The 14335-nt window shown below is 31.7% G+C and overlaps 1 protein-coding gene across 12 annotated transcripts in view; it reads right to left on the bottom strand.

Annotated features, from left to right (window-relative positions):
• LOC108749721 (cAMP-specific 3',5'-cyclic phosphodiesterase-like) overlaps positions 1–14335 on the bottom strand; it is a 192396-nt gene that overhangs the window by 45347 nt on the left and 132714 nt on the right. For 9 of the 12 annotated variants that reach the window (XM_018488691.1, XM_018488704.1, XM_018488646.1 and 6 more), the window contains one exon: positions 437–538. In XM_018488691.1, the coding sequence (XP_018344193.1) occupies positions 437–538 (102 nt within the window). Of the gene's footprint in view, positions 1–436; positions 539–11455; positions 12082–14335 lie in introns of all 12 variants that reach the window. The other 3 variants (XM_018488714.1, XM_018488733.1, XM_018488724.1) reach the window with 2 other exon arrangements.

Raw genomic sequence — 14335 nt, 5'->3', positions numbered from 1 at the left:
AGACACACACACACATATATATATATATATATATATATATATATATATATATATATATATATAGAACCATATCGATTCAAATGCACTTTTATCTCTTTCAATTACATATAAAATTGGCAGAGTGAGTCAGTTTAGTTTATATGTGTAGTCTGTACTTATCTATTTAAAATAATAATAAGCAACAAATTAATCTATTCATTCTTCAACAAAAAGCCTCTTATAAAAGTCTATAAAGATGCAGTAGCATCGTTTATATGAAATGTTTTTAATATCAGTACATTAAACTAATTATCTAGTTAATAAATAGAATATTAATAATCCAAAAAAATAAATACATCATTAGACATAAAATCCGCGTTCTGTCATTATTTACATTATCTTTGTGTTGTCTATTTTATTGGTCTAGACTTGTACTATATAGTATTAATTTACTTACTTGTTCGTCGGTACATTTGTGAGCGACAAGAAATTATTCCTGACCGAGCGTAGAGAAGCAAGAATCTGTGCGAAGGGTGTAACGATGAGGTCCTCGCCATGGCTGCAATTGAAAGAAAAGACACAGTTCATCATTGACGTTTCACTGTTCCACTCGTGTATCAGAAGGGTCGGATTTTAATGGCCTTGCTACGAATGATTTCAAAAGTCAGCGTCTACTTCGCTTTGCAGTAAGTTGCATGCAAGCGTCACAAAGTGATTCTGTTTTCACGCTCATACGTACGTATACACTAAATATATACAACAGACACAGACACATGCATTCATTGACGCGCATTTCGTCCAGGGATACGCAAAAGTCGTTAAATCGAGGATCGAAGAAAAAAAAAAGAGAATTCAAAACGCGCTCTGCGAAGTGCACGATTTCACTCTAATTTAATAAACTCGCATTCCTTTTACGACAAAAAGTAATATGTCGTTTTGCGTAGAATGGCGCCATGGCTTATGACGCTCAAATAAACTGTACTTTTCGGTACTCTGGAAATAAAAACAAACGAATTGCGCGTCAATACGTAGAAATATATCTCTATTTGTTGAGAGACAATTGCGGGGCTTCTCGCACGCGTTCGCAAGCTCGTAAATGGATTCGAAGTCATCTTAATAGTATATGCGAAACAAACATCCGATCGGCGAGTGACGAAGGATTACGTTGAAACTTCAACGTTGATTGTCAAAGAGGCCGCGATATTCCTATAATTCTTTGTGCTTTTAGTGTTCCTATATAATAAGAATTAGAACAATAATGTCACGATATTTGATTGATTGCCAAAATCCGCCATATACATAAGCTACAACAATTATGATTTATAAGCGAATTGCAAAAATTCACGTATTTGAGATTATCCTGTTTGCTTCATTATTTAACGCTGGTGATATACGTTTACACGAGACTTGTTGAAAAATATTACTTTCTAACCATACCATATCCATTTAAACAAACACAGCTACATAACATGTTCTACTTTTTATATCGTCTACAGTCACTATAATAGTAGTAAACTTATACGAGATATATGACAACATCAATGTTACCAATGTAAATTTGACTGTTAATTGCAGCGATTTGTTCTAACTTCTATTACAAAAACACTACGTATTTTCAATTTCATTTATTTGTCGATCGTACAACAGCCTCTTATTTATTTGTTTGAAATTGCATTGAAAACGCAATTTCAAACAAATATCCAGTTTTAGTCAAATTGAATTTCACTACGAATACCATATGCCACATGTCGACTTATCTCATATATTGAATTTTATCCCTTCTCATTCCCACGAGAGCGTATATCACTGGACCACTTTCCTCTCGATCGCCGTTTGCTTCATGATTAAGCGACGTATTTTCGATTTTTAGCTCCATATATCTAACGATCACATACGTTATATTATCTCGAACAACCTATTTTTTTAAATTCCCAACAATCGATAGCGTGTGTAGGTTAATGCGGTCATTTTTCATTTTTTAGTAAATTCCAGGTATTACCGGGGTGACATAAAGCGATCGCTATTACTTATTTTATACTATTAATGATGATATTGTGCGCATAAACGTGCATGCATAATATGCAAGATATAGAGGATTATAGAGGATTTTGCATCAGACAGATTTTAAGCCCACATCCTCCTGCATGTAGACATGTAATTAATAATATCTCCCGGTACAACATTAGACAAATATCTACGATAATGTTACATGTACCTCCCTCAATCCGGAGTATACACAGAACAATGTATAAACTCGACAGATTATATCGTTTATCAATCTCTCAAACCCACGGATTACCAAGTCAAGAAAAGGTGACTTTATTTTGACGTTATGAAAATCAAAATAATTTTTGGTTACAAAATTTGACTGTTTCTTTGACGTTAAGAATCAAAATAAAGTTGTTTGTTGATTTTTATATGTTTTTTTTTTGGATAATCGATAAAAACTGTATAAGTTGGGGACTTGGGGAAAATACTCAAGTCTGCACTATTTCATCTGTTACGATTAATTTTACTTTTCGCTAAAAAGCACCCTTCAAAAAACTACACGTGTCGCAATCGATCATTACTTGGAAAAGGAGCCAAGAACGATATCGCCCCAGATTTAGTTCGCGTACTTCCTTCTCGTTTCCGTAACGATGTTTTCTGCGTACATCGTGCCCCAGTAAAGGAAATATATTTTCTGAAAATTGTGTGTATAACGTACGCGAGGAGAACTCGCGATAGTACGGTAATCAGCAATCATTATTCATCCCCTGCTTTTCTCCTATCTCTCTCGCGAAAGAAAATTACGTTATTCCTTCGAGAACAATATCGTGGAAACTGAATAATTTTGGCAGTTATCCGTTTCACCTTTCAGTCAAATTATCGTGAATGACTTTTGCAAAGAATCTTGAAAATAATGTAAACATTGCCATTAAATAATTACTAATCAACGTTGCTTGTTCGACATCAAGAATAGTGAATAAATTATATTACTAAAAAATAAAATAGATAATAATAACGCAAACACTCTGACATTATATTATAGCTCAAAATTTGTTGTAAATTTATTTACGTTATAATGAGATAATTATATAAAGATGGTTATTGCAGAGAACTTTATTATTATCGCATTCTGGCAGTACGTCAAAAGATCGCACATAAACGTGTACGCAATTAATTTAGTATAATTATAGTCATCAGATAATTATAAACTCGTACTTCAATATTTTTGGATATAATATCTCAATTTATTTAACTTCTAATTGGATAAAATTGTATAAAAGATAATATTACGATACTTTACATTGTACTATATTATTAATATTGCATTCTTGCGATTAATCAAGATATTCGATACGTCAGTACTGAATACGTACGTATTAAAAATCAATTAATTAATTATAATAAATGTAATTATAATAAATTTGTTTTAAATTACTTCTAAATATAATATTCTAAATATAATTTCCTGTTCTTGGGTATCATATTAGTTCCAACGTGCGGATAAGAATCTCGATCTGAAATTAAACGTCGCGAATCGCAGTCACGAGTATCATGCAACTGCCTATGCAAAAGTTCATTACTTAATACAAACAATAATAATTAGCAAGATATATATTTCACTGCTATAATAATAATAATGATTATTATACACTAATTATGTTGTAATATGCACATTTCCGGAATGAATTAAAAAATTACGAGTAATCCTAATTAATTACATAAATCAAATGAGGTATGTAGTAATACAAGATACTTACAATTAGTCAATTCATCACTGAAAGGTGAAACGGATAACTGCCAAAATTATTCAGATGAGAATAAATGGTACATGCATCAGCGTGTGGTTAAATTAATTAAATTGAGACACACAATATGTGGATTAATTATATTATCATGATGCAAAATTTAAAAAATAATTTATTTGCACAGCTGTATGTTATAAAAAAATTCTTATAATTTATAATTAAATATATAAAGAAACATCTTTGTGATAAATATCACGCGAATTTATAGGGATGAAAATTATAAATTTAATACTCTATACGTCAAAAGATATAAAATATATTTTAATAGAAATCATTTCGTATAGAATTATGTAGGCAAATTTATAATTATATATACATATAATAATCAAATTATATATTCTCTATGAATATCAGAAAGGTCATAAGTTACAGGAAATACCGATGGTTTTCTCTGTTACGTCCGCACTAATTTATTTAAAAAACAATTTTATATCAGTTACTGAATGCCAGAATCTATAATCACACATCAATTATCAAACATTAATAAATAAAAAGTGTCATTTTTCCATGTTATTTAAAATAGCAATTTAAATAAATTTAAACAGAGTAAATGCTATTTGTTTGATATATAAATACATAATTATACAAATAAAATAAAAATTCTTTTTCGGTCTGAGCTATATATGTATGTTGGTACTTAATTATCTGGCTAAGTTGTACTTTGAAGGGGCAATCGATATTTTGATTGTCAATTCTGGTAAATTTAAAACTTAGTTTGTAAAAACTAAGCAAAAAATACTCCGACTTCTATGATAGTAGAAATTCATTAAAACTTTCACAAGTGTGTAAGAATTTTTTCTAGATTTTTATACAGTCTGGTACAATATAAAAATTTGCATTAAAGCTTAAAAATTCAGGTTGATGATGGAAAGAGCAAAATTCCACATACCGACGAAAAATTAATAATGTTTAATAAAATAAATTTACTTATTACATAAATTAACACTAAAAATTATTTAAAATCGTTTCCGTTTTATTAATATTTTTGCTTTCTTCGATGCAGTTTCCGGAAATGAAAATAAACATAAGTATAAATTCTTCTTCCATACTAAGAAGAGAAACAAATTTCCGTTGTAGTGATTTAATTACATTTCGCTGACTATGAGAAAAAATATTGAGTGATCAAAGAGAAGAAAAACATTCTCTTTATTCCTTCACGCGATAATAAAATATTGCGGTATAAAATGAAGCTTATGTCGGTTTTTTGATGTGAGAATAGCAAAAACGCAACATTTCAAATACGCAAAAATATGTTTTATCAAGAAGTATCACTGTAATATATCTGTTGTATATCTATTGCGCGGAAAAGATTCGTAGATTATATGATAGAATTTCATTTCGTCGTATACACGCCGGTATATCATATGCGTAGCAACGTTGTCATAAATTCATTCTACTTTAAAAAGGAAAAAGACAGGTTTTTCGAAAATATATATGACGTTTCCTTCCGCCATCTTTTCTAAAAAAAGCATATAATCGCGCAACATATACTGAGAGATAATATCACGAGGAAAATGATTTAGAAACAAGATTAAATTTCTGCTGTATGTCATCGGTTTATAACGTTTACGTTAGAATATAAAAATGCTTTTATAAGGTTGACGTTGTAAGCCGAAAATAAACAGCTCGACCTTCTCAAATAAATTGTCCGAGTAAACTCTCAATAGTGCTACTGGCAAAGGACAGTCATGCTATATCCTGTATAAAAATGTTCATCATAATTCTCTTTAAACATCGAATAATAAACATGGAAGCCACAAGGCTCCTGATATGTGTCACGAATGGAGTCATCGAAAGAACTGAGCGTAAAAATACGAGTATATGAGAACAACGATCCACGAATTCCTGGACAAGCGGGCGACTTTTCATCTCGTCGCGGGTCAGACACGAGCGGCAATAAATTCCGATTGTGAACGGATAACCGTGCAATCATGTGCAAACTCAAAATTTGGAATTTTAGTATCAGCCGTATGTGTGTAAGATGCTTTGAAGAATGAGTACCTCGTGCTCTCGAGATCTACGTTTCACTCTCATGAAGAATCTCTCTCGTGAAAAATTTTTTACTCGTAATTTAATCTTAATTTAATCGTAATTCTTCAGTCGTGTTTTCTTTATTATTGAATTGTCGACAGAAGAAATTTAGTTTCCATGAACTTTAAAATACTTAAAGAACCTTATGCAGTAAAATTCGAAAAAAACATAAATAAAAAAGATAGCGATATTTGTTTTTCTCTTATGTTTTTCACTTTGTTTGTTCTACAAAATATATGCAATAAGCAATAAAACTTGACTAAAACATCATATTGCCGATACTGAACACGATGGCATTATTTTTTCTTTTCTTTTTCTTTAGAAATAAAATTTCAGAATTTTATATAAAAATTATTATATCCAACAAACTTTTCTTCCAATAGCAGTCGCATTACTCTGCATTCATATCCGGCTTTTTATTGATTGTCTTCTCTTTTATTGAACTCGTCTCCGGCGATACGATTCATATTTTTGATTTTTAGAGAAATAGAATAGAAAAGGAAGCACATGAAAATATCTGAAATTTTATATTTCTGTTAAATTTTTGTAATCATCAACTTTTTTATTGCTTGGAAACTAATTTTTTTCCTGAAAAAAAATATGACAAAAATCGTTGCTTTTCAAAAACTGTACAAATAAAAAATGAATCAAACGAATAATTAATCGGATGCTTTTATTCTCAATAAAATTGCAAATTTCAATATTGTTATAGCTTCAATATTGGTATCAAGATTAATTTCGCAATAAGTTTTGTATATTTACAGTTATGTTAAACATTTATAGTAATACTATTTTAACAACGCTACCAATTATCGATACCATGTTATTGACTGAACAGATTTTTAATTAATAACATAAAATATTAATTTTTAGTTTTATAATCACTCAATAGCATCGTTTAATCATCACTGAATACTTCTTTCATCGGTCTTTTCCGATGTTTCAATATATCTACTGGAGGCTTTTTGTGTAATATGCGAAATTGCAGAAATACTCGTTTAATGTTAGCGTGAACCCAGTCAATGCATACAACAAAAAGCATTCCCCTTTCACCGTGGAAACCGTATTTTCTTTATGCGACCGTGGCGCGCGAATCATTCAACGATTCATTTTTTTATATGCGTCAGAGTGGCGAATAGTTACCGCGATGGTTATTTTCTCTGATCAATATGGCCGATTCGGTTGCTAGAAGAAAATACGAGAAAAGAATAATGTGCATCAGTTATGCCTCGATTACATACAAAAATTTTTAAAGCTATATACAAGAATATTATGTAAATTTAAAGAAAGCATGGAAAAAAACGTGGAACAAAAAAGTATCAATATAAATATTTGTTATATATAATTTTGAATGCTACAGAATTATCGTCGCATATAAATTATATCTTGTAAATTATATCTTTTCTGTTTTGCAGAATATTCATTTTGCATGGTATATAGTAATGCATACCCGACAATTTAATACCAAATAATAAATTAATTTTCACGGATGGATTGATTGTTGCACGAACCTGATGTAACAACGTAATAAAATTATATTGAATATGACAATTGATCTACATATATTTTTGAGAGAATCCATCTGTATAATTGATAGAAAATCAATAGTTGACAGATAATATAATAAAGGAAACCGATAAACCAAATATTGTGATTACGTAAGCAAGTATTAAAATGGATTTTGGAATGCAGACAAGATTAAAGTATATAATCGTGTTGCTTTAAGGCTAGATAACGTCAGACCATTCTGACAAACTGACGAGCAAGCGGAATATAAAACGTAATATTCGCTGAATAATATCTGATTATCCGGTGGACAGTACTGTCGCGAACCGCAGAAATTTGAATTTCGATCGTTCAAACGCCTATATCAATGTAAAATAATGTATAACAATTGCAAAAATGCACATCATACCTATATGATCATCATTTCATCAAATTGATGTTTCGCGATGAAAAAAGTTAATGATACAAATTCAAAGAATTTAGAAGACCCACATAATGTCATTAGCATTATGTGAGACTGTCATGTGACAATGCAGATTACGTGCCAAATAGGTACGTAATATTAAGTGAAAATTATTTAATGAATGTACTATTAACAGAGTTCGCGAAACTTTCGTCGTTTTCATTCTAAATAACAAGCAGCACAGCATATAAATTTTAATACACAGCTTACAAACTTTGCGATTATGTACAGCTTGAAAGTTTCCAATCTTGCTTTTTAAGGAGAAACTATCGTTAGCTTTTTCTCAAAATTGCACGTTAAATCATACATATATGCTTCAATAAAATTTTGATTCACATTTCCAACTATTTTATTTAAATTTTTCGTTAAAATTTCCTTAAAATTCCGAAGAAATCGACTCAAACAATCTTGTGTACTGATAATTTTCAAGTGCTAACGTTAAGCACACTCTGAAAAAATTACTGAATTTTAAGAAATATTTATTTAAATAGTTCTAAATAAATATTTACTAATAATTATAAATAAATATTTATTAATAAGTGAAGAATATTGATTATAAATGTATATTTATTTGATGCGAAAATCATTAATTTGATTTAATTATTAATATAATATATATTATAGAATCGCGCGCGCGCGCGCGCGCGCGCGTGTGTGTTAACACAAACTATAAAAATCAAAGCTTTAAACATCTAGCTAGATCTTAAATGCTTGTATGATTCTTGTGTGAATTTATATAATACATATGTAGTCCCCAAAAACGCGCGTTGAAATGATTTTTCGGTCTTGAAATGCTAACTCTACTAAACTACCGTAGTAATATCACGAGTTAAATTGATTAGCAATTTAACAAAATCATTTAATTATCTTTTTTATTGAGTAAATATTTATTTACTGTAAATACAATAGTACTGTTCAAAGAAGTAAGTATTAAAATTTAATCTTTTTTTTTTCAGTGCAGTAGATTAGGCAATACGTCCAAGACAAATTCGAAAAATAAAACTTTATGGTCGTCAAAGAATATTAGTAAATTTTTCATTTAAAAAAATTATATTTTTCTTATCTAAATTAATTGATATTTCATTACTGTTTTACCTGTTCGAATAAATATATCTAATACTTCGAAATAAATGTTTACAATTTATTCATTAATTCGTCACACAGTCATCAATTCGAAATCCATAAGCTCAAAAAAAGTTTGATTAAATATAAATTCCGCTAAAAAATTAATTGCAAAATAGATACGTTTTATTTTTAAATAAAACTAGTTCATGTGGACAAAGTCTATTCATACATATTTTACATTACAGAGAATCAATATAGTAATAAACATCACGGCTATATTTAAAAGTATTTTAGAGATGATGCGATGGCATTCCATTATAATTGTTATACACAATCAAATTTTCTATACAAATGACAAATCTATATAATCAAACTGCACAAAATCCTAACATATGTTTTTCTACAATGACGTAAATCTTTACCTTGACCTCGTTCATTTTGATACATGATGCTCTCATTAATTCACGCATTGATTCAGCATAATTATCGCGTTTACATAATTATCGTGCCTTGTATTATAATCTAACATAAGAATTCTGTTAGGAATCGCGTGGTCTCAAAATAGAATCCAGATTGTTCTATGTATGTACATATATATCCTCAAATAACATCCGATAATCAAGCAGGAATAATGATAATTCTGCGAGAATAACGATCCGCGCGTCGTTATCCATAACTCGTGGTTGGGACAGCAGCCAACAGAATGATGTTTCATGTATTTGTGTGTAAATCAAGCGTCACATAGGGTCGCGAAATTCCGTACCGTAACCGACTGGCCGTTTTCCAAAAGGCGCGTCTATCCTCGACGCGACGTCCGTTAATCAGATTTAGCTTGTATTATACTTGCGGAATACGGCGTGCTAAAGGTATTCCAAATTGATATACTGCGGCCTAATAAAACCGGAGCAAATTTCCGCAAGCTTTTTCCTTGAACGTCTGCCAATACGTTTTGTTGCGCAGTAATTGAAAATTTGATATAAAAAAATGCATGAGACGTCAGAAATAGAGATCGCAGGATAAGCTTTACTTTTTAAGGAAGTATACTATCACTAAGAAAAATGTTTTGTTTTATGAATTATATTCTATGAATAAATTTTGCTGTAACAACAAAAAATTTTGTCAAAATATATCAAACAAAAATTTTTAATTAAAATGTGTTGAATAAAACTGTAAATTTTATGCAAACTAAATTATTTAGTTGGTATGAACAAATATTTTTGTTATTTACAAAGCAGAGAAATTATTTTGCAAAAACAACTCATTTTTTTGTTGTATAAATTTTGTTTATATAAATTTGCTTTTGCAAAATTATTAAAAATGCCTCAACTAAATAGTTTTGCTAGAGGCACTAAATTTTTTTTCCTAGTGTAACTACAGTGTGATAATTTATATACATATATTATTATATACACACACATATATATATATATATATATATACATACATACATATACATACACACACAAGCGGAGAGGACAATTTTGCTGAAATATCTAAAAATTTAACTAAATACAAATTTGAAAATAATTTTGTTAAATTCAAATAATTACATAAAAATCTCAAGCATAATGAGCAATGTTGCAAAAAGCATTGACATTCTAGCAACAAGTTCAAACGTTCTATCTAATTATTTTGATAGTTCAACAAAATAATTTTCATACCTATATCTAAATTTTTAGATGCTCCAACCAAATCAATTTTTTCGTGTAATATTTCGAGATAATAATATTTATATTTTAAAATAAATAATATGCAGCAGAAAAATCTTCACATTGATTGGCTAATATTAATTTGTTATATCGTTATATTTTTTTAATAGCTTATTCAAAGTATAGAGATTTGATGGACTCGCATGATTCGTTCCAGCGATAAATCCTATAAATCAATAAAGTATGTTATTTTGTTCATTGTGTCGGAATAGAATTTCAAATCTATCAAACTTTGATATAATCCAGTCTGCGAATCAAGCGATGGATATATCTCATATATTCAAGTTTTACGTCACCCAGCACTTTGAATGCAATCTCTCGAATTCTTCATTGTGAGATATCGAGATTGCATTTCGTAATATATTCGTTGGATATCGTCATGAACAATTCATTTTTTGAGAAATGTTATTGCAGTCAAGAAGTGGGTTACATGTCAGTTTTTATTGTCAACCGTTAGTCTTCCAGAAATTATTCTGCCGGAGCGTCTATTCTGACATAAGAATGGATGGACACTTATAAAGCACCTTCAGTCGCCTGTATGTAGGTTACTAGAGAAAATCTATAATAATGCAGGATATTTGTTCCAATATCGTATCATACGAGAGTCTAACAGTTCGTATATACGTAACATATCCACGCGAAACATATTGTGCAATGTGTACAAAATTGGACAGAATCGCTCTTATACGAAAGAAATACACATCACAAAATATACGTCATGGAAGATAGATTTATCGTAAAATCCATAGTGGAAGTAGCTCTATAAAGCAGGAATATCCACAGTAGTTAGAGAATCTTCTCGCGTGAAAATGTATTGGGTCAACGAAGCAAACATTTCCCTCTTTGACGTCTGAAAACCTGCCACTCGCTAGAAAGGCTGAAAGCATCGATCGTAACTCAAGACTTACAAGTCTCTCTTGTCGAAGCATTGCTCCCAGAAGAGTGCTCTCCTGGGCGGTCGAACTCGCAGCGCGGAGGTCGACATGGTCCTGGGAAGTCCGCCTGTCGCGCCGATGCTGCCGGCACTCAGGGCAGGCGAGCTCATGCCGCCCCCGCATCTCTTCAGGCCGCCGCCGCCGCAGACACCGCCACCGACGGTCGACCCGATGAACTCTATCAAACCACCACTGGAGTCGGACATTGCCGTTATATGTTCCTCATCGTCGTTCACAAACACGTTTCTACACCATTCGCGCGATCGCGATTCCGCTTCAATCGCTTCACCGCGTTATGCTGCGATTCGCCCGTGATCTACGTCTCTTCATCGCGTTCCAATAATGTGCAGACGCGACTCATGCTCCTATGCCACGTAATCGGCCGAACGGACGCATATTTACACGGATGAAACGTCGATCGATGGAGGTTGCCTCGAAAGGGCAAGGCCGCGTTCACATCTTCTTTGTTCAATATCCTCGGGCCGGTTCACCCGATCGGAGAGGAGGGACCACCTAGAGGAGGCGTTGGAAGATGCGATTCGATCACCACAGCTCGCTTCTCGGAAGGTCACGAATACGCTTCAAGTTAGAATAATGCACTGTATCGAGAAAACCGCGTTGTGATATCAATTCATTTAATCGCTTTGACGTAACACAAATTTCGCGATGCGAGACCCGAACAAACATGCAATTTCTCTGTTACTGATTAAAATCGATCTGTTCGTAACGCAACAAAGGATCAAACGAAGAGCAAATTTTACTATCTGTAATTTTGCAATGATTAAATTTAATTACGTAATTACGTGACATTTACTGTGCGCAATTAGCGGTGCAGAAATGTGTATCTTTTGCAGCATACCATCCATCATCCAACATTCGCGAAACGACTAGATCATTTTATAAAACATGTATTTTATTAAACACTATTATTGCCGCAAACCAAATCTAATTTCGCGTAAATCAACAGTATTAATTGTAAATATTTGAGCGGTGTGACCGAATTGAGATACACGAGACTGACATATTATTTTATTGCACCTTCTCATACAGATAAATCATGATACGAGGCAAGTTCCTGATTAAAGCAGAGATTACACTCAAGGCCGTTATATTAAGTAATATCGTGCCGTTGATTTCGTAATAGCGATCGTAATCGACGTGCATTGTTAGCTACGCGAGCGTACAGCATAAAAATGCAATATCGAAAAGTAACGAAAAATTATCGTCATCACCTATTTATTATTCGTAATCGATAAAAATTGTTCATCTAAAGATAACTTCAAAATGAGTCGAAATTAAAATATTCTTTAATATAAACTTTATATTTAGTAAGTCTAATTTGCAAAATTAATTGCGTTTTGATTACTGTGCTGTATTCTTATTAGCCTTGTTGCTTTATTGCTATTTTCAAGAATCCTTTGAAAGTTTCTTCTTCCTTTCATATTTATCTATTATTTAAATATAAAAAATATTTTATCGTTTCGCGATTTTAATCAAATTTCGCATAGCTTAAAATACGCCTCTACTAAACAAGAGATTCCTTTCGTTCGATCGCGTTCGATAAGCAATAAAGTCCCACGATAAGAGGTGTACTAGCTATTGCTTGAACTATTGAACGATATATTGCATCCGGGACAATGGAAGGGTCACTTTATAAGCCGTGCTGCGAACTACGTGACAATAAACCGGGCCAAGTACCAACTTATCCAAATGAAACTAATTAGGCCGGGTCCTTTCGTCATTGGCTGAATACTCTCTTTATCTACAAAAATTAATTCTACCAACAATAAATTGAAGTACTCCCCTAGGACAAGTTATGAACAGGTACGGAACTATTTGATCAAGAGTACAGTAATTGTGAAAAATATTCCCGTAAATGAAGTCGGATTAACGGAGATCATATCGCGTGAAGAAGCATCGCGTTTTATGTGACGTAAAAAAAGTCGATAAAAAAATCATACTTTCTACGTAAAATTGGAGAATTACTTTTTTATTTTCACAAAATTAAATATATTATTTTCGTATTTACGAAATAATCATTCTCAAGCTGAACAATATAAGGATCAGTCAATGTCTTTGTGGCGATAATATGTTTCAATTCCCGTTTATTATTTTTTTTCCTTTGGAGTTGGATTGATGAGTAGGAACGAAATGCAAAAATTGGTCGGACGGAAAGATGCTGAACGTGCATGATTATACGACGTCGACAACTTCTAGCCGATAAATTAGCATACTAGCCTTAAGCAAAAATTTACCCAAGGAAAACCGGCATTCGAGAACGTTCCTTTAGTCGAATGTGTCACTAACGACCGTAAACACATTTCTGTTACGAGTTATAAAGCGATTCGACGCATTCGCGTGTTACTTGTTTTTTTTCTATACGTACATAGCGAATCGATTGAATTGAATGAAAATAACGCGGAAACGAACGAAAGAACGTTAAGTAAATGCCATTTCTTACGCTTCGCTTATTTCATGTATTTCATTATCAATGCAATGGTGATATTTACGTTTCAATTTACACGAAACTAAAATAGAGAACATAAAAGAAATAATCAAATAAATGCTTTTACTTAGCGAACATTTTCCCCGTTATCAAATGTCACTGTTAAAGGTCGGTTTAAGGTCAATGTCATGTAAAGTTAACTTTGCGAAAGGTACTTCGCGATTTAAATAACTGTAGTTGTCAGCTTATAACTAAAACCGATAACATATTGAGTAATCTAAATAGGATCGGAATAATCTAATATGACTCGGCTAAATAGGGTGGCCAATTCTTGATCAGCAAATTTCGGGATATCAACCTAAGAATATCAGAATATAACCACAAAAATCGAGATTTTTTTCATAATA

Source organism: Trachymyrmex septentrionalis, unplaced genomic scaffold, assembly GCF_001594115.1.
Source record: "Trachymyrmex septentrionalis isolate Tsep2-gDNA-1 unplaced genomic scaffold, Tsep1.0 scaffold11, whole genome shotgun sequence".
Classification (NCBI taxonomy): Eukaryota; Metazoa; Arthropoda; class Insecta; order Hymenoptera; family Formicidae; genus Trachymyrmex; species Trachymyrmex septentrionalis.
Note: the sequence above shows the minus strand (reverse complement) of the source record. Positions and strands in the feature narration are given on the sequence as shown.